General features: G+C 39.8%; 2 protein-coding genes across 2 annotated transcripts in view; one reads left to right on the top strand and one right to left on the bottom strand.

The window, feature by feature from the left end:
- The window catches only part of pold2 (polymerase (DNA directed), delta 2, regulatory subunit), a 19884-nt gene extending 5244 nt beyond the window's left edge, over positions 1-14640 (bottom strand). The window contains exons 1-8 of the mRNA XM_088335363.1: positions 14301-14640; positions 13027-13259; positions 12781-12902; positions 10135-10258; positions 9951-10065; positions 5892-6090; positions 290-370; positions 33-190 (exon numbers count right to left, since the gene is read on the bottom strand). Of these exons, the coding sequence (XP_088191489.1) occupies positions 33-190; positions 290-370; positions 5892-6090; positions 9951-10065; positions 10135-10258; positions 12781-12902; positions 13027-13252 (1025 nt within the window). The 5' untranslated portion in view covers positions 13253-13259; positions 14301-14640. The remainder of the gene's footprint in view (positions 1-32; positions 191-289; positions 371-5891; positions 6091-9950; positions 10066-10134; positions 10259-12780; positions 12903-13026; positions 13260-14300) is intronic.
- Positions 14641-17727: 3087 nt separating this feature from the next.
- Positions 17728-19928, top strand: nono (non-POU domain containing, octamer-binding). Its single transcript, XM_088335364.1, has 2 exons — positions 17728-18949; positions 19541-19928. Exons 1-2 carry the CDS (start codon positions 17858-17860, stop codon positions 19733-19735), a joined length of 1287 nt encoding a protein of 428 aa, XP_088191490.1. The 5' UTR covers positions 17728-17857; the 3' UTR covers positions 19736-19928.
- Positions 19929-27297: the final 7369 nt, after the last annotated feature.

A 27297-nucleotide genomic window follows, 5' to 3' on the forward strand; every position in this document is an offset into this window, starting at 1 on the left:
CCAAAAGCGAGAGTGTGAGTGTTGTTACTCACCTCACCCCATCCACAGATGCCTGGTATGGGTTAGATGCCAGTTGCAGTGTGGGGTAAACAGAGGACAAGGGAAACATGCAGCGATGCAGAGGTTGCTGTGGCAATGTGTAGTTGGTAGGATCATACTGGCCTGGCATCACATCCACTGGGACCGAGGTCTTGTAGTGAGCCAGGTTGGGGAAATGCAAAAGCGTCATCCCACCTTGGTGACACACAAGCTACTTAATATATAACATAACTGTAAAATGTAGGCTCACCACCAGCTGGAGCAGCAGCTCATCCAACAAGCGAATGGCCTCCACACTTCCGGCTTGAGTCTTTTTGGTCAGGTATTTGGGCTACATAAACAAACAGAAAGATGGGTTTACATAATTTAACTTGAAATAACATTTATTTAAAAGTCGGGTGTGTAGTTTTAGGTGTCTTTAAAAATTTGAAAGTAAAATATTTTATGTAGTAAGTATGTTTGAACAATGCCCAACTGAGTTCAAAGAGCCCTTATGCTTAACAGTGGGGTACATAGTTTAAGGTGTCCTTTAAAAGTTGAAAGTAAAGGTGGGGTGCGGCATTTGAAAACTTAAGTCTGCAACAATGACTTTAAGCCAGTAGATGGCAGCAGAGTAGCATATCATGTGTTTGCATTTCTTAGACAAGGTCAAATAAACGGTCAAATTTAATCTTTTGGGGGGTTGGTTCTACCCCGAACAGGCTTGATAATAGTAAAATAAAAACAAATAGGCGCAATCAAAAATAAAGCGCAAGGACTCTTAGAGCTCATTTGGGCATTGCTGACACATACTTAAAAAATACAATATTTAAATGTGGTGTGCGTGGTTTGAAAGAGTTGAAACTCATATTTTCTCTATTAAGCTTGTGTTAACAATTACAAACTGAGTTCAAACAAACCCCCAAAAAGATGAAAAAAGAAGAGTTTATTCAAGCTTGTAAAGAATTAATAAATAAATTACATAATACCATAATATATGACATAAATGCAATGTATTCATTTATTTATGCATTTGGTCATGTGTTTTTTTCATTTGTTTTGTCATGTATTTTGATAATATTTTGTTACGACAAAGTGTTACTCAAGTGAGGGGGCGGGTCAAATTCACTGAACTTTTCATCTATTGATCGATCGACAATTCTTCAATCGCTGAACAAACAATAGGTGAAAAGCTCAGAGAGTTTGACACGCCTCCTCATTTTGCTGTGACAAATGTGAAAATGTTTCTTAAGTAGACACTTTGTCAATGCAATAACAGTTATATCAAAACATAAAATTAAAGACCAGAAATTAGTACTTAGCACTACTACACCTTGATAGTAACTTGACAGTCTATGCTGGTTCTCACGTCAATAGCTAAGGGAAAAAAATCGAATGATGCCAGTTAAGTGTCACAGCTTCAAAAAAAAAAAAAAAGTTGTGCTACCTTGTATTGAGGTACCTCACTAACAGACTGTTACCCAATCTAATAATATGTCCACTTAATACACATGTGTCAAACTCATGGCCCGCCGCAGATTTTATATGGACCGCAATAGCCTAAAACGTCAGTGTCTAAAAATAATATTAAATTAGTTAAGAGTGCTTTGACCCCCCCAAAAAAATACATTTCCCACAAGTACGATATATGTGAATTGACAGGTCAGCTCCACTACACGGTGGTATATCCATATTTATGCCAAAGAATGGAATTAAGAAAGAAAGGATCCAACAAAGGGTTAAGATTTTGTCATTTTAAGATATATAATGTGTACTTCAAATGCAAATGTTTTGAGTGTAATGAGTTATTTTACATTAACCCAGGGGTCCCAAACTCACAGCTAGAGGGCAGATAGCAGCCCCTGGGATGATAGTTTGAGACCCTGGCCTTAACACGAGAGTTTAAAAGTACAGTGTGTAATATTAATCACATCCTAGAGGTAAAAAAAAACAATAATTTTTTGAATCAGGAACAACCCAGAAATTGAGTACATTTGACCCATTTTTCTGGAGCCTATCATGTGGAAAACCCTGTTTGCCCCAGTCTCAAATAGAACTTAATTCCGGCTGACCCAAGTAAATAGAGTTTAAGAACCCTACATCTATAATAACAGGCACTTTTTTCACTTTCAATATCTCCAGTGCCATTAAAAGAAGAAATCTGGTATGAATCGTGTAGTTTGCAGATCCACAAATACATCTGTGATTTTTATTTTTGAGTGTGCATTCATCAAGAAATGTGTTGTTTAGATCTTGATTAAATAGTGAACATATTCGGCAAACTGAATATGTGTGTGTAAATATTTTTGAGACAAATCTTTCCCCATATAGGTGTTGGCTAAAACAACAGTAATATGTAGCTTACATTTTCAGTTGTAGGAGGTTCTCCACATTACAATTTACATGCATTGTGCTATTTTAAATTGATCCTATCTTTAATCTTTGTGTGTCGATGGGCTGTTATAAATTGAGGTAAATTCTGCCATTCTGCTTTAACAATGCACACATAGCTCTTATATGTCACATTTGTTTATGAACAGGTAATTTAGTTCAATATAGAAGACAAAAAAGAAGGTACTGTATGTATAGAAAAACAAAAAATGAGCCAAATTTGGACTCATTTTAATGATATTGATTGCTCCGAAGCGGAGTGCATTCTTAGAGACTGCTGATCTTTTGCCCTTTGTTTTACTTATTTTAATTAATATTTTTGGCGTGTTTTTCGGATGATATGTGTCTAAATTTTGTAAAAATAAAATTGTAAATAGTTAATTTTTGTTTTTGTTGCATTTTATCATTTATTTATAGCAATGACGCTTTAATGTTGTTTTTAATTGTTTTGCATTTTCAGTGATTTGGTGTTGTTGTTCAACATTTTATCTGTTCAGTGTTAGAAATCTAAAATTGTTTGGTATTTTCAAAAAAAATTGTGGATATGCATATTTCATGTGTTTTGCAAGGATTACCTGCAAAACATTAAAAAACTACTAATAACTAAATAATTTGGTGCATAAGGTTTTGTTATTATTGATAATATATAATTAAAAAAACAAAAACATTGGGGAGCCGTTCGAGAGCCGAAAGAGCCGGGTCTTAACAATGAGCTGAGCGAAAGGAGCCGGTTTTCTAAATAGAGCTGTCCTCTTTGGTGTGACCAGAGCGGGTGGTGACGCTTCACATGGCAACGCCATAATGACAAGCTCCAGAAAAGGCATCATTTTCACACCCCTTTCATTTGTAATTCTCTTAATTTAGTGGTCTTAAAGTTAGACTGCCAAGAAAGATGGCAACAGCAACAATTTTAAGCATTTGGAAGCACTTCACCCAAGATTAAAGCATTATCCTGACCTTGAAAACACCACATAAAAATGCAAGCATTTCCAGGGATTTCAAGCATCTATATCAGGGGTCGGGAACCTATGGCTTGCGAGCCATATATGGCTCTTTCTATGAGTATCTGTGGCTCAGAGACCAATTTGATTGCATGCAAAATTTCTCCATCTTGTTCAAAACCGAAGTTGTCAATCCTATTCAGGTACACGTAAAGCCAAACAAAGCTAAATGCAAAGGTAACACTTCGCAGTATACTGGACTGTCTCAGAAAATTAGAATATTGTGATAAAGTTCTTTATTTTCTGTAATGCAATTAAAAAAACAAAAATGTCATACATTCTGGATTCATTACACATCAACTGAACTATTTCAAGCCTTTTATTATTTTAATATTGCTGAATTTGGCTTACAGCTTAAGAAAACTCAAAAATCCTATCTCAAAATATTAGAATATCATGAAAAAGTATACAAGTAGGCTATTCAACTAATCACCTGAATCATCTAATTAACTCGAAACACCTTGCGAGGATTTCCTGAGCCTTAAAAACACTCAGCTTGGTTCAGTAAACTAAATCACAAGTATGGGGAAGACTGCTGTCCAGAGGACCATCATTGATACCCTCCATCAGGAGGGTAAGACACAAAAGGAAATTTCTCAAAGAGCAGGCTGTTCACAGAGTGCAGTTTCAAAGCATATCCACAAAAAGTCTGTTGGAAGGGAAAAATGTGGCCAGAAACGCTGCACAACCAAGAGAGATGACCGCAGCCTTAACAAAATTGTGACGAAGAGCCGCTTCCAGAATTTGGGGGAGCTTCAAAGACAGTGGGCTGAAGCTGGAGTCCAGGTATCAAAAGCCACAGTTCACAGACGTATCCGGGAAATGGGCTACAATAGCCGTATTCCCATGGTCAAGCCACTTCTGAACTCAAGACAACGGTAGAAGCGTCTGACTTGGGCTATGGAGAAGAAGCACTGGACAGTTGCAGAGTGGTCCAAAGTCCTCTTTTCAGATGAAAGCAAGTTTTGCATTTCATTTGGAAGTCAAGGCGCCAGAGTCTGGAGAAAGGCTGGAGAGGAGCAAAATCCAAGTTGCTTGAAATCCAGTGTGAAGTTCCCACAGTCAGCAATGGTTTGGGGAGCCATGTCAGCTGCTGGTGTTGGTCCACTGTGTTTCATCAAGTCCAGAGTAAATGCAACTGTGTACCAAGAGATTTTAGAGCACTACATGCTTCCATCTGCTGAAAAGCTCTATGGAGATGAGGATTTCATTTTCCAGCATGATCTGGCACCTGCCCACAGTGCCAAAACCACCAGTAACTGGTGCACTGACCATGGCATCACTGTCCTTGATTGGCCTGCTAATTCCCCTGACCTGAACCACATCGAGAATTTGTGGGGTATAGTTAAGAAGAAGATGAAAGACACCAGACCTAAAAAATGCAAATGAGCTGAAGGCCGCTATCGAAGCATCCTGGGCATCAATAACACCTCAGCAATGCCACAGGCTGATTGCCTCCATGCCACGCCGGATTGATGCAGTAATCCGTGCAAAAGGATTCCCAACCAAGTACTGAGTGCATCAATGGACATTTTCAAATGTTTGATTTAGTTTTGCTGTTATAAAATTATTTTTCTACTTGGTCTGAGGAATTATTCTAATATTTTCAGATAGTATTTTTGAGTTTTTTTCAGCTGTAAGCCAAAATCAGCAATATTCAAATAATAAAAGGCTTGAAATAGTTCAGTTGATGTGTAATGAATCCAGAATGTATGACATTTTTGTTTTTTTAATTGCATTACAGAAAATAAAGAACTTTATCACAATATTCTAATTTTCTGAGACAGTCCAGTATATAGGGCACGTTTTTCACTACAATTTACAGTCAAGGTGTCACACAAAAAAGGGGGGAAAAAAAACTCGATTTGGCTGTACAACGCTAAAGAATCCTTTATTTAAAAGTTCACTATATAATCTGTGTTCAGTGTTCAGATACTTTATGATGAATCCACAGAACTGTAAATACGCCAAAACACCGGAAGAGAACTTAGTCATTTGATTGGGTGAGTGGGAGGGATGGGTGGAGCTATGCAAAAAGTACAAGCATTCCCTCCCATCTCTCGCCAAAGGTAAGCACATAAGGCTCCCTATTCTCAGAATGTTGTGACGTTTTTACAAAATAAATGCTTGCATCTGGTTTTGAAACCAATATGTATGAAAAAAAGGGTCAAAAGGAGTTTAACCGATCTTGAGTAATTGCAAGAAAGAGACAAGTTTAAAGTGGTCTGTTTGTTGAATTTGGGACAGGGGCTCTGGCATTATTCTCTTTTCATAATTTTGATCAAATCATCAAAAATAAATGTGCTGAAGACTAAGCTTTTGTCTGGGGCGCCGGTTTAGCAATTTAGTAAATTTGTCTCATAATATATGGTGTGGCTCTTTCCAAAAATAAAATTAATATTTTTTGCTTTTATGGCTCTTTGAGTCAAAAAGGTTCCCGACCCCTGATCTATATAAACCCTGATACATAGAGAGCAGCACCTTGTTTGAGGCATCCTTGTCCTGCGTGCTTTGACTGAGAAGGTTTCCTGCCATCAAGACTCTGGATATGGTTGCCGCTCCACTCTGCTCTCCCTGTCCTCCAAGCTGACCCGTTACCATGTCAACCAACAGTTGTAGGCCAAGCATGCTGTCTGCTTGACTACTCCCCAGACCCAGTCCTGAAACCAGCAGTACAAACCTGAGAAATGAAAACATAAAACACATTCACATTACAAAACAGGAGGGGAGATCGAGTACAGTTGTAACTCGGGGACAGCCGTAACAGTCAAAGTTTGACTAATTGGAAGAGAGTTTTATTGATGCCACTGAAACACTTCTTTAAAGCCTGAGTTTGAATCTATATGCAGAGTTTAAAACCCTAATTTGAGCACCCAGCCTAATCTTAAAACCCTAATTAGAAACTCAAACACTAGTTCAAACACCTAAACCCAGTTTAAAACTAATTAAAAACAAAAAAAAGTTCTTTAAAGCCCATGGGTGAACAATTTACTTCTATTTAAAACCCAAATGCTTTTGTAAAGTCCTAGTTTGAAGCCTTATTTACAATTTAAAAGACAAATTTGAGCAGCAAGCCTCAAAATAAAAGCCCAATTTGAAATTCAGGCCAAAGTTTAAACCGCTATCCCTTGTTTAAAACTTCGTTGGACCAACCATCTTCAAAATAAAGTTCATGTTGACTGCTCTGTTTTTTTACTGCTCAAAACAAACACCGCACAAAAAACTGAAAAACTCTTGCAAAAAACACTACCTCACACGAATGTAAAATGGTACTCATGTCTATGTTCTTGCACATGTTGACTGCACTATGTTTACTGCTCACCTTGCACAATGTTGATTATTTTTTTTCTGCACTATGATGACTATGTTTGCACCAATGCATATGTTGACTATTTTTTTTGCACTATGAATGACTTTTGCACCAAATGCAAAATTGCACAACCCTTACGATACCAACTGTATTACGATACCAACAGTATGTAACATTCTACATGCCGACATTTCTTGTGTAAATATCATGTAAATTATAACTATAGCCGTATCCTCCTTGTTTTATAACCTTATCTTCTCTGTTCCTTTATCTTCTTGGCTTTTTACCTCACCGTGAATGTGTGAAACTGTAGTGTCATGCCCAATTTCGTTGTCACAATAGGTTAACCCATTTTGTAACAATGACAATAAAGGTATATTCTATTCTATTCTAATTTGAAAGTCATACCCTAATTTGGCATCCAGTCTAATAGTTTAAAACATTTATTCAAAACTCAACTGCTTTTTATGGTCTTAATTTGAAGCCTCATTTCCATTTTCAAACACTAATTCCAGTAGGCAGCGTCAAAATAATACCCCAATACAAAACTCAAACCGTATTTTGAAACCATATCCATATTTTCAACACATTTAAAACCAGAACACTTTTTATAGCCCAAGATCCAATCCTTATCTCCTGTTAAAAGACTGTCCCTAGTTTAAAACCCTAATTTGAGCACCCACCCTTAAACTAAAACCCCAACATGACACTTAAACCCTAGTTTGAACACTTCTCATTGGCTTAAAACCCAAAACAAAAACATAGCTTTAAAGCCCAAGCTCGAACCTCTATCCAGAGTTTAACACCCTTGATTAAATACACACCTTAAAAGTAAAACCCTAATTGTAAAGCCAAGCCCTAGTTTCAAACCAAATCAGATCAAATTTATTTGTAAAACACTTTCCAGGCAAAAAATATCCACTCAAAGTGCTGTATAAAAACATTTAGCATACAACAAGACAGTAAAATCCCCACGAATATAATATTTCGGGGAAGACCAGAGAGCAGGGCATTACAATAATGTACACAAGAATATATAAAAACATGCATCAGGACCTCTGTGTCTGCCTGAGTTTGAACCCTCTGTTCCCTAGTTTAAAAACTCAATTCCAAACCCAAACACTTCTTTAAAGCCTGAGTTTGAACCCTTATCTTCTTTTAAAAACCTGAATTGAAAACCCAAACGACTTAGTTATTTCCAGTTCAAGACTAAATTGAGCACCCAGCCTTAAAATACGAGTTTAATTTGAAACCTATAACCTCATTTCGAGCCCATTCTCCAGTTTAAAACCCTGAATCAAAACCCAAACACTTCTTTTAAGCACTTGTTTGAACGCTTATTCCTAGTTAAAAACCCTAAATTGAGCATCCTTCCTCCAAAATCAATTCATCTTTTCTTACTATTTAATTGCTGTATCATCTTATTGTTGCTTTGTTTCGGAGTGTTGAGAATCGTATCGTACGGCGCGCATTGAGTCACTCATGACTTTCCTATTTCTTGTTGGAGAACAAACTTTGTGGCAATTACGTTTACATCATTTGCTTTTCGGGTCGGCAATGGCTCAGGAAGTAGAGTGTTCGTCTTTGGACCAAGAGAAGAGGTTCAATTCCCGGCTATGGCCAAGTGTCCTTAGGGGAGACATTGAACCCCTAATACCCCCCACCCCCCAATAAGCATGTTGGTGCTTTGACGCTTTTAGTGTGTGTATATGTGAATGGGTGTGAAGCACATTGTAAAGCGCTTTGGGAGATCTTCGGTGACTCAAAAAGCGCTTTATGAATACAGACCATTTACCAATTAATGATATAGGATACTCCGCTTTCCATTTTGACCTCACAAAAGTCCTTTCGAGACTTTTGAGTGCCAATATCTCAATTTTATGTTCAAAAAATATATTTTCAGGTAAGACATCAAACATTTTCTTTCTCACTGTTTTTTGTTTCATGTCAAATATGCTAAAGATTGACTAATTTCTGGCACATGGCTGTAATGTCCACATTCTTGGCCTAAATCCTGTGTTGTTTCACGCTAGCTAACAACCACATGGCGAAAGTTTTAGCATACTGATAAGGTACGGGGCAATTGTAACACATCCAAAAATGACAACTTCTATATAGTCTTAATAGACAAATGCAAGGGCAAAGAAAAGAAAGAAAAGTGCGTACAGTGTTTTGATTGGAAGCAATTTGCCCATGAAACACTACCTCATACATTTGCCATAACTGCTTGTCAGTCTCAAGATAGATAGATAGATAGATACTTTATTCATCCCCGAAGGGAAATTCACATTTCCAGCAGCATCCCTGAGCTGAAAACAATACAATAATAAAGCAAAAGAATACAATATACAAATACCCAGTGTGACGTGCAAATGCCCACTGTAGCGTGTTATATAGAATAACTAAATAGTGCTACACAGAATACATATTGCAATAAGATTCGGTAATATGCAATGTAGGTGGTGTGGTTTACTGTGGGCTTTTACTCTGCCGGGTAGAGTTAAAGAGCCTCATGGCATGAGGAAGAAAAGATCTCTTCAGTCTGTCCGTAGTACAAGACAGTGACAGCAGTCTGTCGCTGAAACTGCTCTTCTGTCTGGAGATAATGCTGTGTAGTGGATGCGATGGATTGTCCATGATTGACCGCAGCTTTTCCAGTGCCCGTCTCTCAGCTACTGTTGTTAGGCTGTCCAGCTCTTTGCCCACAACAGAGCTCGCTTTCCTAGCCAGTTTATTGAGACGAGAGGCATCCTTCTTCTTGACGCTGCCTCCCAAACACGCTGTCGCATAGAAGAGGGCGCTCGCCACTACTCAATGTTGTCCATACAAAATAATAACAGATATGACACAAGCACTTAGTTCTATCTTATGCTCTTCCAATCATGTATTTCTGTTAAATAAAGATTAATTCAAATATCGGACTATTTGAAGCTTATTTGTAATATTAAATCACAGATACAATTGTCGTAGCAGTCTTACAACTGTACCCGTTACTGGGTATGGTTGTAGCACTGTGTATCGCTCTGTTTGAGAACTATCACAGACTATAGGAACTACTTAACACTCAACCATTGATGTCCGCTTATAGAAGACAAATGATGGTACAACGTATAGGAGTTTGAGGACTCGCACAAAATATCATAAAATGGGGAATGAGCAAGCAAAATGTGTTACAACTGTAGCCGGTCTCCCCTATCACCTAAAACCATCTATTTTTTTTTTTTATTTACCTGTCACCATTGAGCGTAGGTCTTTGAATCTGTGCTGGGAGATCAGCTGTGCAGAAGTCCTCCACTGTGAACTTGCCATCATTCCTCTCAGTTCCATAAACAACAATAACGCTACCTGCAGAAAAAAAACAATCAATAAATGCTGCTCAGTAAATATGAAGGACAACCCGCAAAACCCGCTTACCTGTAACACACCGATCTCTGTCAATTTTGCCCTCCAGTTTGATCCTCTGGAGCTCATCTTCCAGAATCAGCTCATCATTATCACTGATGTACTTGACTCGCGGAGGCTGGGGCAGCAGGTTGTGCTGGAAGAAGTTGTGATACAAAACATGGATCGTTAAAAAAAAGAAAAAAAAAAGAATTCACAACGCTTTAGCAGTTATTTTCTTTTTATTCATTTGATCTAGCCTGTCCATAAGACAAACTATTTCCTTAAACATCTCATCTCATCTCATCTCATTAGCTACACCGCTTATCCTCAGTAGGGTCGCGCGGGTGCTGGAGCCCATCCCAGCAATCATCAGGCAGTGGGCAGGGGACACCCTGAACTGGTTGCCAGCCAATCGCAGGGCACACGGGGACAGACAACTCACTCGCTCATTCACACCTAGGGACAATTTGGACCGGTCAATTCACCTGAAATGCATGTTTTTGGAATGTGGGAGGAAACATATTCAAACAAATTCAATAATGACAAAGGGAAGGTTTTATCGCCTTATTCTTGGCCTTTACTGACTGAGGCAATTATTCCCATTTTTTTTCTTTTTTATGGACTGAATAGAAATTCCAAATAATTGAATTGAATTGTCTTTATTGTCATTGATAACAAAATGGAAAAAAAATGTATGAATTAAATTGGACAAATCAATCCAGGGTAAACATGTAATTATTTTTTTAAGTAAAACAATAAGATAAAAGTCTGTCAGGATAAACAGGGAAAATATTTACACCATAGTGCTTAGAGACTGTCCCAGGTTTAATTATAGTGCAATGGAAAAATCGTGCACCGTTACAAAAAGTGCAATGTAAGCTCGTGCCACTCTAAGATTCAGCAGCAGCAAACATTCCCATATATACTGCATTACGGTGTGGCATGCTGGGTGCACGGTAGCAGACAGGAAAACACTTCGGAGGGTCATCAACACAGCCCAGAGAATCGTTGGTTGCTCTCTTCCGAGTCTGGAGGACATTTTCTGCTCTGCTGAGTTAGCGAGAGCAAGGCAACATCATCAAGGACTTTTCTCACCCCAGCCACCACCTCTTCGACCTGCTGCCTTCCAGCAGATGCTACAGGTCACGCAAAACAAAAACACTCAGATAGTTTCTTCCCCAGAGCCATCACCACCCTTAACACACACCGCACAACAAACTGAAACTCTTGCAAACACACTACCTCATACAGATGTAAAATTGTATTCATGCCTATGCTCACTTTGCACAATGTTGCCTATTTTGCACTACCGCATATTGCACTAATACGATCCCAAAACTGTATGTAACACCCTACATGCCCACACTTTCTTGTGTAAATATTGTGTAAATTATTACCTTTATCTTGCCCTGTGATTGGCTGGCAACCAGTCCAGGGTGTCCCCTGCCCACTGCCCGATGATTGCTGGGATGGGCTCCAGCATCCCCACGACCCTACTGAGGATAAGTGGTGCAGCTGATGAGATGAGATAACCTTTATCTTCGTTGTTTTCTTTTATCCTCACTGCAAAATGTGAAACTGGAGTGCGACGTCCAATTTCGTTGTCACAATATGTTCAACCCATTTTGTAATAACTACCATAAGGGTATATTCTATTCTATTCTATAAGTCCCAAGATGTATACTTTCAGTCTTCCATGTGCAGAGTAAATTGCTTTAAATTATATTTATTTAAATCAGAATCTAATTTGGTGGTTACCTAATCGGCCAAGATGTATTGCAGATGATTCCCCATCCTATTTAATTTCGACATAGCCTCATATTGTCTTTAGCATTTATCATGAAGGAAACATGGCTGAAAGGAAAGTCAAGTCAAGTTTAAGTCATGTTTAGGGAAAAAAAAACTTTCTCAGAATGGTCTCTCTATCCCTTTTTGTCTTAAGCCAAAAAATAGGGGATATGATAACCATGGCTTGGTTTTGCCATGTTTCCTGGCTGTGGAGATTAGGCAGTGGCTTTTGGCCTTCTTGGTCGCCATTGTCCTCAGGTGGCTAAGGCTGGCGAGACCTTTAAAGAGACCTGTAGCGCCTACCAGAGGGCAAAAAGTCATAGAGGTGGTGGCAGGGGTGAGAAGAGTCCTTTAAATTATTGATGGCTCAGCTTTGGTATTGCAAGCAGGCAATGTCTTCCAGACTTTGGAGAGGTGTTGTCACATCCAATGAATGCACTCATGTCTGCGGAAGTACTTATGGATATTAACAGAGGAGCATTGTTTTGAATCCACGTTGCAATGTTGGCTGTTCTGTGAGTCACAAAATAAACAAGTGTTCAATTTTCATGAATGTATGATTTAATGACACTTTGTGTTTTCGTTTACCGTGGTTGAATTTTCCGCTTCCTCCCACCTGGTTACAGGCAGAATAGTGACGTCTGACGCCTATCGATGGCGTTCAGGCCGCATGAATGCGCCCTGACCCTTTACACAGAAGTTGCATTCCAAAAGATCAGATATGTATCAGATCTAAGACCACATATGAAGGTGCCCTGGGCCTTGTGCGAATAAAAAGTGGATATGTCCCATTCAGACAGACTTTAACAGATCCGACAAAGGTCGCTTTCATGCCCAAAAAAAAATCAGATTAACCAAAACGTGGTCATGCTAGAATCGATTGCTCACCTCCTCACTGATCTCTTTTAAGATGGACGGCTGCAAGTCCATACGCTTGAACAAAGTACCCACAATGCAGCACTGTTCGCCTGTCTGAAGATCACACAGTCTCTGGACAAGAATATTTGAACCTGCACAAAGGGAACATGAGTGTTTCCTAGTTTTAGGTTGAGAAATGTAAATATAAAAGTTGTATTAATAATGTAGAAATCTTTGTGTACATGATGGTTCAGTTCTCAGTCGTAGAACACATACCCCACTTTAGCTTGGCTTTTGCTGTTAGTAAGGGTCTCATCTGCATGAGTCGGACTGCATAAATATGAGCATATTGACGATTAAAACTCCGCTCTCCAACCCCGAAGCGCTCAGAGCAAGGCCTGTAGGCCAGGGAAGCTCTCTCAAACACGGGTGCCACTTCCACCTCGGCCGGACGGCACAGAAGAGAGGACCCGCCTTTCGTAGTGCTCAGTTCAGAGAACATAATTGTCCTGTAAAGAAAATGGAGCTCATTGCGTTAATCACAATCAACAAGTCGATTGCAGAGGTGGTACAGTATTGGTCGGTCTAAGTGTATTTATGTACAGTACAGTCTATTGTATTATTTTGTCACGCTGCCATCTATCGGCCAAATACAGCAAGTCAGCAGTACATTGTTACTGTGAAATGTCTGTCCTAACTTTTTAAAAGCTGTATGATTCTTAGAGAGATACAGATGTAGACTAGGTGTTAGTTATTGTATTCCTCATAATGCTTAGTGTTGGGGGGGGGGGAATTAATTTTTAAAAAAGTCAGTGAGACATGTGCATTGCTTTGTAAAAAAATAAATAAAATAAATAACATTACAACTGGTCAAGGGTACTTAAATTTAAAGACCATTATAACGGAGAGCGAGAATGTTAAAACATTTTGGAGCATTGTTATCAGCAATTTTGTTAGTTCTGTATAATGTTTAAAAGATAGAACAACTAGCTTTACAAAGTGCCTTAGGTTAGATAATTGTGTGTTGAATTTATTTTCATCGTTGAGTCTGATATAGTTTGATGAGAGTGCTTATAAATAGAATGAGCACATGTTTGCTAGTACTGGTGTATTTAATTTCTTTCTTTTAGTTTTCGCGGTGTGTTTGGACAATGTATACCTTTAAAAAATAAAACGCTTGAATATCAGTTCTTGCGTGAAAGATTGGTAATTATTCATTATTTGTTTGCAATAGTCTCTATGGACAAAACATTGACCACGAAAAAAATGGATAACTTGGATCGAGGTATTATGTCGACACTTTTTACGATTTGATTATTCTATTTTATTAGGGTGTGCATAAACAAATATCAGCATTCAATATACAGTACACGAATTTGTTTCTTTTTATGCTAGACTGCCCATTGATCTCATTAATTTCAATAAGTGTTTTGGTCGCCGTTTATGAACATTAAATACATTCAGACTATTAGCAAAGCAGCGAGGTTAGCAACCAATATCGGAGAACAACAAACGTGACAATTGTTCATTCAGGATTGCAAAATTCTTACCGTATCCGCCTTGTTTTATCAGGCTCCCTTTAAAAAAATCTTATACTTCAAGCGACGTTTATGAGTGCACGAGTTTGCAAGCTACTTCCCCGCGAAATGCCCGCTCTACCAGAGATGTTCCTGAGTATGAAGTTCTCATCTAACCACCGCCAAGCTAACTGATCACATTGGGAATGTGCATCATCAACAGTTGGACATTCGTAATAGACTAAATATAATAAAGTGGAAATCAAATCATTGGAAATTAAAACATGTAATTTAAATAAAACTGCATTTGGATTTTTTGTGGTAGAATGAGTGACGGACTTCTTTTATTGAGAACATTTCAGTTGCGATTTGGATCCGGTCCTTGAGAATTCTCGCGAGAACTAAGGCTCGAGCTTTTTTTTTTTTTTTTTTTTTTTTTTTTAACTAAGACGCCTTCATGCAACACATGTTCAAGCCGTGGTTCGACATGAGCAAAGCTTAAACTTTAACCATTTTTCCATTAAACAAAGTAGCTGTGCTGTTTTTTGCAGTTGTTGCCTTTACGGCAAGATTTGAATTAGGTCGTCGCTATATTGTGACGTCTAAAGATGGGAATTCCGACTCTTTTGAGAGAAACGCCTTTTTCGGCTTAGCTTACTGAATGAGTCGGCTCTTTCAATTCTTCAAATTTTTTAAATGATGTGTTACCAATGATAATGAAACATAAATGCACCCAAAAATATTTGAAAAATGTGTTATGCTATTGTATCATAGTAGTCTTTATTGTTTAAATCTACAGCAGACTTTTACCTAATTCAAAATTTTAAGTGGTTTATATTAAGCAACTTTAAAGTCAAGCGACACCAAATGCCTGAAAAACACACGACACAACAAAATGTAAAGTAAAAATATTAACTATTTAACAAATACAGTAAGAAATACAGCTAACACATACATTCATCCATTATATGCACCGCTTATCCTCAGTAGGATCGTGGGGGTGCTGCAGCCTATCCCAGCTATCTTAGGGCAGTGGGCAGGGGACACCCTGAACTGATTGCCAGCCAGTTGTAGGACACACAGAGACAGATAATACACTTGCTCAATCTTACCTAGGGACATTTTGGACTGGCCAATTTATCTGACATTTTTCATTTTGGAATGTGGGAAGAAACCGGAGTCCCCGGGGTAAATGGTCAATGGTCTGCATTTATATAGCGCGTTTCAAGTCAATGAAGACCTCCCGAAGTTCTTTACAATGTGTTTCACTCTTACCCATTCAAACACACACCAATAGCGGCCGTAAGCACGTGGAGAACATGCAAACTTTGCACAGGAAGATTTGATCCCATGACCTCAGAACTGTGTCGCTGACATGCTAACCACTCATCCGCCTTGACGCCCTACGTTTGATGTAGCATCGAGTGATTTTATGTTAAGTAGGTACGATTAACGTCAAGGACACTCAATATAATAATATCAATCTATCTATCTACCCTAGCCATATCCCTCGAGAGGGGTGACTGACAAAAGACAAACACATACACAAAAACAAAGAAAAGAAAAAAAGGAAAAAGCAAAAAACACAAAAAATTTGACCGATGCCAACCCAAATACCCAAACACCTGAACAAGTTAGGCACCTCGGCACCTAAGTTGGTCACGCTTTCGTCGCTCCAGATGAAACGGGACACAAGAAACTCGGGTCAGGGTGACACAACACACTCTTCCGTTCAACAGCAGGGCCCGACAGCTTTTACTGGTTTACTCCTGCCGCATCATACAGGTGCCCTGCACATCCCTTAGAACACGTTTAAACATCCCACTATCCTTTCACAACACCTCTCCACTCTTTCCTATCACCAACGAGAGCTCTAGCTTCCACTATATTTAGACCTCTTTCCCCCCAGTGCATTCATAACACCATCCATCCACGGGCAGTGAGGTTTCCTCCCACATTCCGAAAACTTGCATGTCAGGTTAATTGAACGGTCGAAATTGTCCCTTGGTGTAAATGAGCTAGCGAGCTGTCTGTCTCTGTGTGCCCTGCGCCTGGCTGGCAACCAGTTCGGGGTGTCCCCTTCCCACTGCCGGAAGATAGCTGGGATGGGCACCGGCACCCCCGCGACACTACTGAGGATGAGCGGTATAGATTATGGATGAACGGAAATATTTTCAACATGCTCAAAAGAGGTTTCTATACAAGGTGCAAATGCCCCTTGCTTTACTGTTCTATTACATTCCCACCAAAAATGAGAAATTAAATAATTTTAGTAACGTTTGCGTGAGAGGGGACATTTTACGCTGCGAGCACATTTGTCAGCGCAACTTCGACAAGAACTGGTGGGTATCCAGACTTTTTTAAGCTTTTAACGGTGTATGGGGAAACTCCATTCAGAATATAGTGGTACAGATGGCGTGTACTGAAGTCAGGCAGACAGAACGATTTGTTTAGATGTGTTAAAATGTAAAGACTGTATGGCTTGTAAACTAGCAGTGCCAATGCTATTCTCAGTTTCTTTAAACACCGTCCTTTGTGTTTTCCCTCATGGTAAGCCAACTCATCCAACAGCCGCAAAATATTCATTTAAGTACGGTAATCATTGCCGATGGTGTTGAATAGTGTAACTGATTTGTTGATGTTGTCTCCTGTTTACTGGGCTTGTCCACTGTTAACTACGGGTTACTACCGTCCGTCATGGTGTCGTCACGTGCTTAAGTGACATGTGTACAAGGGCACAATACATTACCATACAAAAATCGTACAATGTTGCGCAAAACAATACACTTAAACTCTGGTGGGTGTGGGTTTGGGCATCCCTTAACCACTAGGGTCGTAGAAGCACCATTTTCTGTGGTGTGTCTTGAGCAAGTACAGCCTGGTGGCATCCATCCCTTTCCAGGCCAACAAATGTTCCCAACCAAAATACAAACACACAAAGACAACAAAATAAAACAGACCAGAGTGGGAAAGAAAGCTACATACGGAGGCCAAATGTTTTCAAATATTATTGTTTTTAATGGCCTTCTTATTCTGGTAAGGTTTTATGGATAGTATGTGTATGGCAGTGTTTTAACTTCGCATTGAAAAGCAATGAAAGACATATTTACGAGTGAATTTGCATTTGGGAATGAATAATTTCGCTGTGATGATGATAAGATTGACAATAAAGGTTTCCGTTGGCTTTAAACGTCTCTGAGTCAAATATGCCAAGTACAATATCTTTCCTAAATAGTTGGAACTCATTGTCAAGCTTATCAGCTATAAAATGACAAATTTCAGACTTCATTTTTTTCACCTTTGAGTGGAACAAAAACATCAATATTATATTTAAACCTTGTTGCTATATGCACTTTGGCGGGGTAAATCCTGTGAATTATTTTAAATGAAATTTCTCTTACTTTCTCGTCGCCTTCTTCAACAACCCTGCTCATAAAACCGTTTCGTTCGCAAACGACCCAACAAAACTGACGTCACAATAGGGTCGCCGCAACACGCAGAGTCGCCATCTTTGTCGATTGTAAACGCCGCTCTCTGTAAAGAGATCCGGGAAATTTATCGACACGCTCCCACAGTTACAAGCCTAAAACATGCAGGGAAACAGAGGCCCTATTCAGAATCATGGTCCAAATCGTCTGTCCGGACAAGGGGACATGAACCAACATGGAGGAAACGCTAACGGCCAGGAGCCGAATGACACTCCTCGCCCGAATGAGGCCTTCACGTTGGATCTGCAAAGCTTCAGGAAACCCGGTGAGAAGACTTACACCCAGCGCAGCAGGCTCTTTGTGGGAAACCTGCCAACCGGAGTCACGGAGGAGGAACTTGAGAAGCTATTTGCCAAGTACGGCAAAGCCACTGAGGTTTTTGTCAATAAGGAACGAGGCTTCGGCTTCATCCGCTTGGAGACCAGAATCATTGCAGAAATCGCCAGAGCTGAACTAGATGATGCCCCGTTCCGAGGTAGACCCATCCGTGTAAGGTTTGCCACACACGGTGCTGCTCTGTCTGTGAAGAACCTGCCCGAGTATGTCTCCAATGAGCTTCTGGAGGAGGCCTTCTCTGTATTTGGGCAGATTGAAAGAGCAGTGGTGGTTGTGGACGACCGAGGAAGGCCCACTGGAAGGGGAATTGTGGAGTTCACCACCAAGCCAGCTGCAAGAAAAGCTCTGGACAAATGCACTGACAGCGCCTATCTTCTCACCGCTTTCCCTCGACCCATTACTGTGGAGCCAATGGAGCAGCTGGATGATGAGGAGGGGTTGTCTGAAAAACTCATCAACAAGAACCAGCAGTACCATAAAGAGCGTGAGCAGCCACCACGTTTCGCTCAGCCGGGTTCCTTCGAGTACGAGTACGCCATGCGCTGGAAGGCGCTAATGGAGATGGAGAAGCAGCAGTACGAGATGGTGGACCGCAACATGAAAGATGCACAAGAGAAGCTGGAGTCTGAGATGGAGGCTGCCAGACAGGAGCATCAAGTGATGCTAATGAGGCAAGACCTGTTGAGGAGGCAGGAGGAGCTGCGCAGGATGGAGGAGATCCATAGCCAAGAGGTGCAAAAGCGTAAGCAGGCTGAGCTCCGGCAGGAGGAGGAACGTCGGAGGAGGGAAGAGGAGATGCGAATGCGCAACGAGGAGTTGATGAAGCGGCAACAGGAAGGCTTCAGAGGCGGCTTCCAGGTAGGGCTGCAACTAACGACTATTTTAATCGCGGATTAGTCAGCAATTATTCAAGCTGGCCATCTCGCTCCCTTTTAGTTTTTTACTTGTTTACCTTCCTAACTAACTCTTAAACTATCTTTTTAAGTATTTAGCAAGCCATCCTGCTACATTTATTTTTTATAAATCAAGAAAGAACTGGGTACCCCTTGCGCTAATTAGTAACAGATAGTAGCTCCCAGCTTAAAAAAGGTTGGAGACCCCTGGCTTGAACATTACTTCAATCCTGCTGAGGTGCGTCAGACTCCGTTTCTTTCAACTGTCTGACGTGATCTTTTAATATTTGTGCGTCACCGAGCTACTGCCATATCGCTCTCTAAAGGTGAGAAATTTGGGGATGCATGCTTGACGAAAACGCCACCATTTCGGTACGCTTATGTTACCATTTAAGTCAGATACGCGCCTGAGCAGCTCTCAGCAGAGATTACATAATGTTGAGATTACTTACTCTGTTGGTAAATGTCCCCGGCGACAAAAGTCAACAATGTAATTCGTGGTAGGCTATGTCTAATGATTTTTGCGTATGTCGACTAATCACAGCAATTTTTCCAGGGCGAGGGCCGAGAGAAAGACATGAGGATGCATATGGGCCCCTCAAGCATGACTGCCGACAACACTCCTCTCATGGGCAACGTTGGCAACATGAACAACATCAACAACATCAACATGCCTGGAGGCCAGGGCGTCTTCCCCAGGGGCCTCCCCGGACCTGGGGATTATATGTCAAACAAGCAACGGCGATTTTAAAACATTTTTGCATCTTATTTTTATTTCACATTCATGTCTCAATTCAAAGATTTTTCTTATATACGACTTGTATCATTTGTTTCTTTTGTTGGACTTTTGAACTAGTATTTTTAGGGTAAACTTCGCAATTGAACCATTCTACCTTTATTCCATATTCTTCATTTTCTTTTAGTAAATTCTGTATGGAAACATCTATGCGTTTTTGTATTTTCATTTGCAATTCAGTAATGTCGTCAATTCTTCAGTGTTTCCTAACCCCTTAACGAAAGTCGTGTCAAAATGTCACCTGTCACTGAAATACGTCATGCCACATATCATTGGAAAGCCTTAACTCTTGGGACTCAAGACACTTGACCATTTCAAAATATACTCATCAAAATATACTCAACAGAAACCTCACTATCAGTCTGAAACAAGATACCCGAAAATTATAAACAGGCATAACTCACCCAAAAGTCCTGGGAACTTCTACTCATGACACGATTTCCCGCAAATAAGGTTTGGTTACATTCACAAGAGTCCATTGAATCCAACTGTGTAAAATATTTATACAAAACACACGATAATGCTGACAGATTAATAAAATCCCCCTAAAAGCATTCCTGCATCGTTTGACGAGCCTTGTCGTAATCTGTCTGGCTCCATATCTCCTGTTTAAAATAAACAGACTCGCAAGATTATTTTCAATACTTCCGTTAGCCTCGTACCTTGACAGCACATGGCCACTTGCAGGCGTTTTTTTTACCACCCTTAGCCTGTGATAACCTATGAGGGCCTGTTTTGAAATACAAAATCAAATGTAATGACCAATTTGGCTTCAACTAGTGACCAATTCAAATGATGACTAACACATTGGTTAGCCAATGAAATTCCCAACCTAAATGTATGCAATTTTGCAATCAGTGTTCAAATCAAAAGTGCATAAATGCAACCTGGGATCCTTTTTCACGCGGGATTATCATGTGTAAGTGTGCACAATCAATGATTGACTTCATAATTTTTAAACATTGACGAATGTAAAATACACAAATGCAAAGTTGTTAGGGCTGTGAACTGGTCGCCTCGAAATGGCCAATTTTGGAAACGCCTAGATCTAACATTATAATAATGTGTAAAATACAATGTTTAGTGATCAAATTTGACATGGTACCAGGTATGGATTCAAGCTATTGTATCACCTGTTTTCCAGTTAAGATGCCCATGGTACAGGCATTTGATTGCAAAAAAAAAAATCAGGCATTCTAACTTAGCACTAGGTAGTAGCACTTTCAGTGATTATTTCAGTTTGGGACAATTGGGAGTGTTAACTTTCAAAAGAGACCAAAACCTGTCTGTATTCAACAAAAGGTTCAAGAACAGCATTCTTTTTACTTTGGGTACATTTTCGATTGGGATTTGGGGCTAATTTTACAGAAACAGTAAGGAGTTGACGCAGCTGTTCTGAATTGGGAACTTTGTTACCCTCTGTTTCCATCTCCTGGCTTGTATCATTGAATTCTCATGTCAGTTCCTTCATGATGTGCCTTCAAAGTACGTGTATTTCTCAGACACGATCGAGTCAAATCGTTTATTCCATCTTTCTTTGGGTGGCGTTTGGACTCTACTTGAGGCAGGCCTTTTCTTACTTTCACCATTTTCTTGTGACACTGTCAAATAGAAATAAAAGTAAACCCCGAATGTTAGTTACTCGTTCAATCACTGGAAGACAGAAAAGTTACTAAACTGTGGCAATTTTATTTTTCCTGCAAAACTAAATTTGGGCAATATTTTGCGGCACACTGGACAGGGTTTCATGGCACGCTCTTGTGTTGAGGCACATTGGGCTAAATTAGCCTGTTTTTGGGCACACCCAAAAATGATAACATTTCAAAAACTCTTTTCCATTATAGGCTTAAATATGAAACATGCTAGCTAAAAAAAGGATAACAGAATTTCTTTAATAATGCAGCGTTGGAAGGGGGTGAGGAGAAATAATTCGAGCCCATCAAAATGTTCGCGTAGGTTCTGTGTTGCTGAATCTGGGTTTTGTCTGTTGGACTCTCTGTGATTTGTGCAAAAGTTTTGTGGAGTAGATCACGTGGGGCAGATCTCAGGCAGTGGGAGGTGAATAGCTGTCTGGGGGCCCAGGCGGAGTTGACGCGCCATTCTTCCGGGACGGGAGACCAATGGGACCCAGCCAAGGGGCGGAGGAGATGCTTTGCTGAGCGTTTTTTGGAAGGAGAAGCGTGCAGAGATGTATTGATTTGTGTGTTAGAAATAAATCCACTCGTGAGTGAAATGCCAGCTTCTGAGAACTTTCTATGCAGAAAAGAGCGTGCAAATTGTTTGGATGAGTGGTGATTGGGAAAGGTCACAAATTGGAGTCAGATGATTAATTAAAGTTTGTGTTGATTTAACAAGAAATTCCAACAATGTGTAGAGGCACAATTGAGCAAATCATTCCAACATACCATGATTCATTAAAAAGAAACCCTTTATTATATTGACAAAGGCGTGCCACAGTCTGGCCGATAAGTGAGTCATTCAAATGACTACCAGAAATGAGACATGTAAATTCAAGTCAGCCAAACCCCGAAAATTCAAGCCTTACCGCTTCTTCTTTCCTTTTTATTTCTGTAAACAGGAAATGTTGCAGTTTTAATAATCATTAGACCTGCTATGCAAATTCAGCTTTACCGAAATAATCCGTTTTATCTTCTTAGGTAATTATTTCTCTTTAAGTCAAGTAATGTTTATTTGTATAGCCCTTAATCATGAGAAGTCTCGAAGGGCTTCACAGTGTCATAATTTGTGAACTGCCCTCACCTGCAGTCACCCTTTCAGCACCAGCTGCCTCTTGTTCCCTAATTAGTCCTTCTCCTATTTAAACAAGTCATTTTCTGTCACTCCTGGTCAGTCCATCTGCGAACCTGCAAGTCAAGCACTTTTGACTCTGGCTCCCAGTTTGATCCTGACCTGTTTCCTGTATCGATCCCCGATCCAGGCTCCGTTCTCCTGTCTCGGATACCCGTATCCTGATTCTGTTTCCTGTATCGATTCAGATCCAAGCTTGTTCTCCTGTCCCGGATACCTGTATCCTGATTGTGTTTCCTGTATTGATCCTTGATCCAAGTTCCGTTCTCCTGTCCCAGATACCCGTATCCTGATTCTGTTTCCTGTATCGATCCCCGATTCAAGCTCCGATCTCCTGTCCCGGCTACCTGAAGTTTCGATCTCCGACCACGATTCGTTCGCGAGGGCTTCCCGCTCCTTCTGCCCAGCGAGAACTACTCCACAGCCTTGAAATGGTTCAGTGCATTTAATTCCTAGCGATGCTCCTCATTTACTCGGCTAGTGTCACTTTCGGCATAGCGGCAAAGACTGTAGAGGCTCAGGGGTATTATGGTGGAAGGATTTTATTATGGAAGCCTAAGAGTGCCATAATTCAACTAAAAAGGGAACATTCAATTAATAAAAAATAGCCTTAAAATATTCATTTAACAAAAACGGTCTTAAAACTAACATTCAATTGATAAAAACGACTTTTTAAAATAAAAAGCCTTAAGCAAAATATTCTAATCAAAATGTTATTATTGAATTTTGCATGTTATGTCACTTTAAGTGAAATAAAAAATGTTTTTGACCAGCCAGACACTCTGGGTGTTCAGCACCCCCAAAGTTCTGAACCAAAAATCGTCCCTGGTGCCCCCTAAGGACAGTTAAGATGCCCGCTGAGCTGTTCTGAACATACAGTAAATCACCGGTGCTGGGTGATTTCATAATAAAATGGGTTTTATTTAGTGGTTGACAGAGTCTATTAAACTGAATTCCAATCATCACATAATATCATCATAGTAATAACATGTTATCATTATAGAAATGCACATTAAACTGGGTGTTCTTTGCGTTAATTAGTAACACAAAGTAGCCCAACGCTTGAAAAGGTTTGCAGACTCCTGCTTTAAAATATTAAGATTCTGAAAGAAAAACCAACACACCCTTTGAAGGATTCTGCATCGATCCATTTCTAACCACCAATTAACCCAGGTTGTGTTCTTGTACAATTGGATTATTTCTATACCATAAAACAGATTTAGGGCTGAGGTCTTTTTGTTTTAATGTGGCTTTCTTTCTTTTATGTGAGTGGTACCCATTGAGTACCCTCTACGCCAGGGACACCCTCCTGGTGGCACAGAAGCAAAAGGTAGAAGCAAGTATGAAAAACAACAGTGGGTCGTTCATTCGGTCCAGTCGCAAATGGGACAGAAAAATCAACACAACCGCTCATTGATCACCAGAGGCAGCTGTCAAGGTCCAGGGGCAGGCAAAGTGTCGGTGACCCGATAAACACACGTTGGCGACAGTCCAAATGTTTGGCAGGCAGAATTTCTACCGGTCAGGGAAAGGAGGCAAGGGTTCGGTCCAACACTACAAGTGAGCCAAGGCTTAGACAATTTTAGAATTAGACATGAGTGGCAACAAACTGGCAAACATGCCCCAAAACAGTAGTTCTTATATGGTGAGCAGGAGAGGTAATGTGGGTGCAGTCAGGGCAAGTGAATCCAGATGTGAGTGCAAATCAAATCCAAGGAGGAAATGACCAGAAAAGGGGAAAGGAAAAGTGAAAGGGTGAGAGAGAGAGAGAACCAAACCTGACAGCCAGACTGTGACAAAAGGGTCACCATCGTGGTGCCTACGGGCACCAGGGTGCCCACAGAGGACAGCTGAGGTGCTTGCGGACATGTTCTTTAAATAGCTCACCAAAGCTGGGACGTTTTGATTTTCTAGTGAAATTATTTTTTTAGAGGTTCAATGAGTCAATTTAACCCTACTTCCTACCACTCTCTGGTATTCTCTTTCTTTCTTTCTCTCTTGTTCTCTTGCTCTATCGCTCCTTCTCTCTCTCTCTTTCTTTCTCTCGTTCTTCGTTTTCTCTCTCTTTCTTGCGCTCTCTCTCTATCTTCCTTTCTTTTTCTCTTCCTACCCACTTTCTTTCTATTTATCCTTCTCTTTTTCTCACTTTTCTTTCTCTTTGTCTCTCTCTCTCGTTTTTCTTTCTTTGTTCTTTCTTTTCTATTCATCTCTCCCTTTTTTTCTTTCTCTCTGTTTCTCTTTTTCTCTTGACCTTCTACTTACTTAGTAACCCCATTTGCTCTACTAAGTAGCAAAAGTAGCTCTCAGCATAAAAAAGGTTAGAGACCCCTGCTCTACGCAAGCAGGCTGAAAGTTGATGGCACCTACAGATTGTTGAAGGCCTCCTTATCTTTACTGCAGTGTCTTCTCAGGCAGTTGAGAGGCCGATAGGAGATATTCAGCAAGATTTGAGCTATCAAGCTCGAACTACCACGTAACATCCTGAATGATTTAGGAATTGTATGAAAAAAAGTCACCTGAATCAACTATGAATATAACCAAGTGTACTTGCTTCTCAAACAAAGACAAATACACACAACTAATTTTTATAGAGTACATATTGCACATTACTGATTCAATTGAGTTTAAATGGTTAATTGTGGCTACCAGGAAATAATTGGTAACAAAAGATTTTCCTCCATTAAATAAAAGCATAGTTGAAAAGAATTAAGGGAAACTACCATGAATAATTGGATATGTTTACATTAATATTAGCTTGAATTTTAGTAATTAAAACCAGAACAAATTATATTTTAAAATTAAGAATTAAAATATTGTGTATCAACACTGAATTGATTCATGGGATTATTACCGTTGTCTAGACCATTTAAAGGAAATATCTCAAAGTAGTGATTTGAGAAATATTATGAACAATTCAGTAAATATTTTCTTACCTATTACATAAATCATCTTTAGAATGTTTTATTAGAATAGGAATGGGACATTCTGATTAAAATTATGTTTATAGTGCATTGGTGAGCAAAATTAACCCATTTGAGGCGGCCATTTGGCTGGTCGCTAAAACAACGTTAGAGTTATTCTTGTAACAACTAACCACAGCTCTGTTGAAGATATAGTTGATTTTCAAGATTTTGCCCCAAAGTAAATTTAACGGTGACATTTTCCTTTTATTTCCTTATTGCCATTATTTATTTCATGATTCCCTAGACCAGGGGTCGGCAACCTTTTCGGTGAAGAGTGCAACTTTCAAATTTCCTTGTAAATCAGTGTGCCACACCAAAATTAATGACTCTCACAAAAAATTGTTTATATCCAACTGAGCTGTCATTTTACACGAGTCCAAATACACAACATGGATAGACATTGAAATCGTATAACTGACCTATTTATCCAGCACTATTCTTGTTCATCAATAAACTAAAAAAAGGATGTGAGCGTGGAAAGGCCTGTAGACATCCATGACTTCAACTTCTGACCATAAGAATCAAGCATTCTTCAACAAAAATGAACTATAATCAAAAAACAAGTGATATGGACAGCCACCATACTATTCACCAATGAAATCTTATAGTAGAAAATAGCAAATTGAAACAGACGCGCACACACACGCTTTCTGCTAGCCCCTTTTCTTGACGTTCAACACTGGCTGACATGGGAATGTGTTTTATTCCTGTTTTTGATTGTCTATTTGTTAGGCAAGCCACCAAACAAAACCTCCGAGGTGAAAAGAACGCTTCTTTAATATATTTGCATTAAAATAAAAGTAAAAGATTTTCCGTGTTTTGCTATGCAGTGATCAATGGCGTTTTTAGCAGTGAGCAATGGTTTTCAGGGTCTGTGTTTGTTTGCCGTACCTGGACACAGCGCGTTTTAATGTCTTCGCCTTGTCAGACTCGTCCTTGAATTCATGTTTATGTTTCGTTACGTATTGACGTTTAACCCTTGATGTGCGAAGTACAACGCTCTCGAGGCATAATGCACAAACAGCAGGGTCATTTTTTTTGCACAAAGCCCCAGTCATTTGCCCACGCTGGCTGAAAAGAACGACATTTTTTCGCTGGAGGAGCTGTCATGATTCATTCGTTTATCGCACGCTTGTGTTTAATTGGCTGGGTTAAAACATGGATCCCTCCTCTCCTCTGCGCCGCGCAGACACACGCTCACAAACTGAGCAGAGGAGGAGGGGCGCGACCGTAAAGCCTCCAAACAACACGGCGCACAACTGAAAATGTCTAAATTTCAGGTAAATGCGCCTTAAAAAAATAATTATTATTTTGCCCTGCGCTCGTGTGCCACTGCTGGCACGCGTGTCATAGGTTGCCGACCCCAGCCCTAAACGGTGTGAAATTTTTCTTGCTTTGTGTTTGCTAGGTTCTTGATGAAACCTTTAACATTGGAAATAGTCAAATTTCATGTGACCCCAAAAATGGCATTTTGTAGATGTAATATTTAGCACTTCCTAGAGGTTGAAAAAAACATCTTTGTTAAAGGGACAGTGTCTAATATTTAGTGCCACATAGTGGTACAAAAAACTTTCAGTAATAATAAAAAAAAAAAAACGCTGATCTGAATACTAGGCAAAAATACATGAACTATCCCACCAATGTTGATTTTCATAGAATTAAAACATGGGACGAAAAATTTGTATTTCTTTTACATAGTGGAATCCCTACCTAGAGGTCGCTGTGTTTATCTGTCATCTTGCTGCT

Source organism: Urocampus carinirostris, chromosome 5, assembly GCF_059441175.1.
Source record: "Urocampus carinirostris isolate Australia breed hairy pipefish chromosome 5, RoL_Ucar_1.0, whole genome shotgun sequence".
Classification (NCBI taxonomy): domain Eukaryota; kingdom Metazoa; phylum Chordata; class Actinopteri; order Syngnathiformes; family Syngnathidae; genus Urocampus; species Urocampus carinirostris.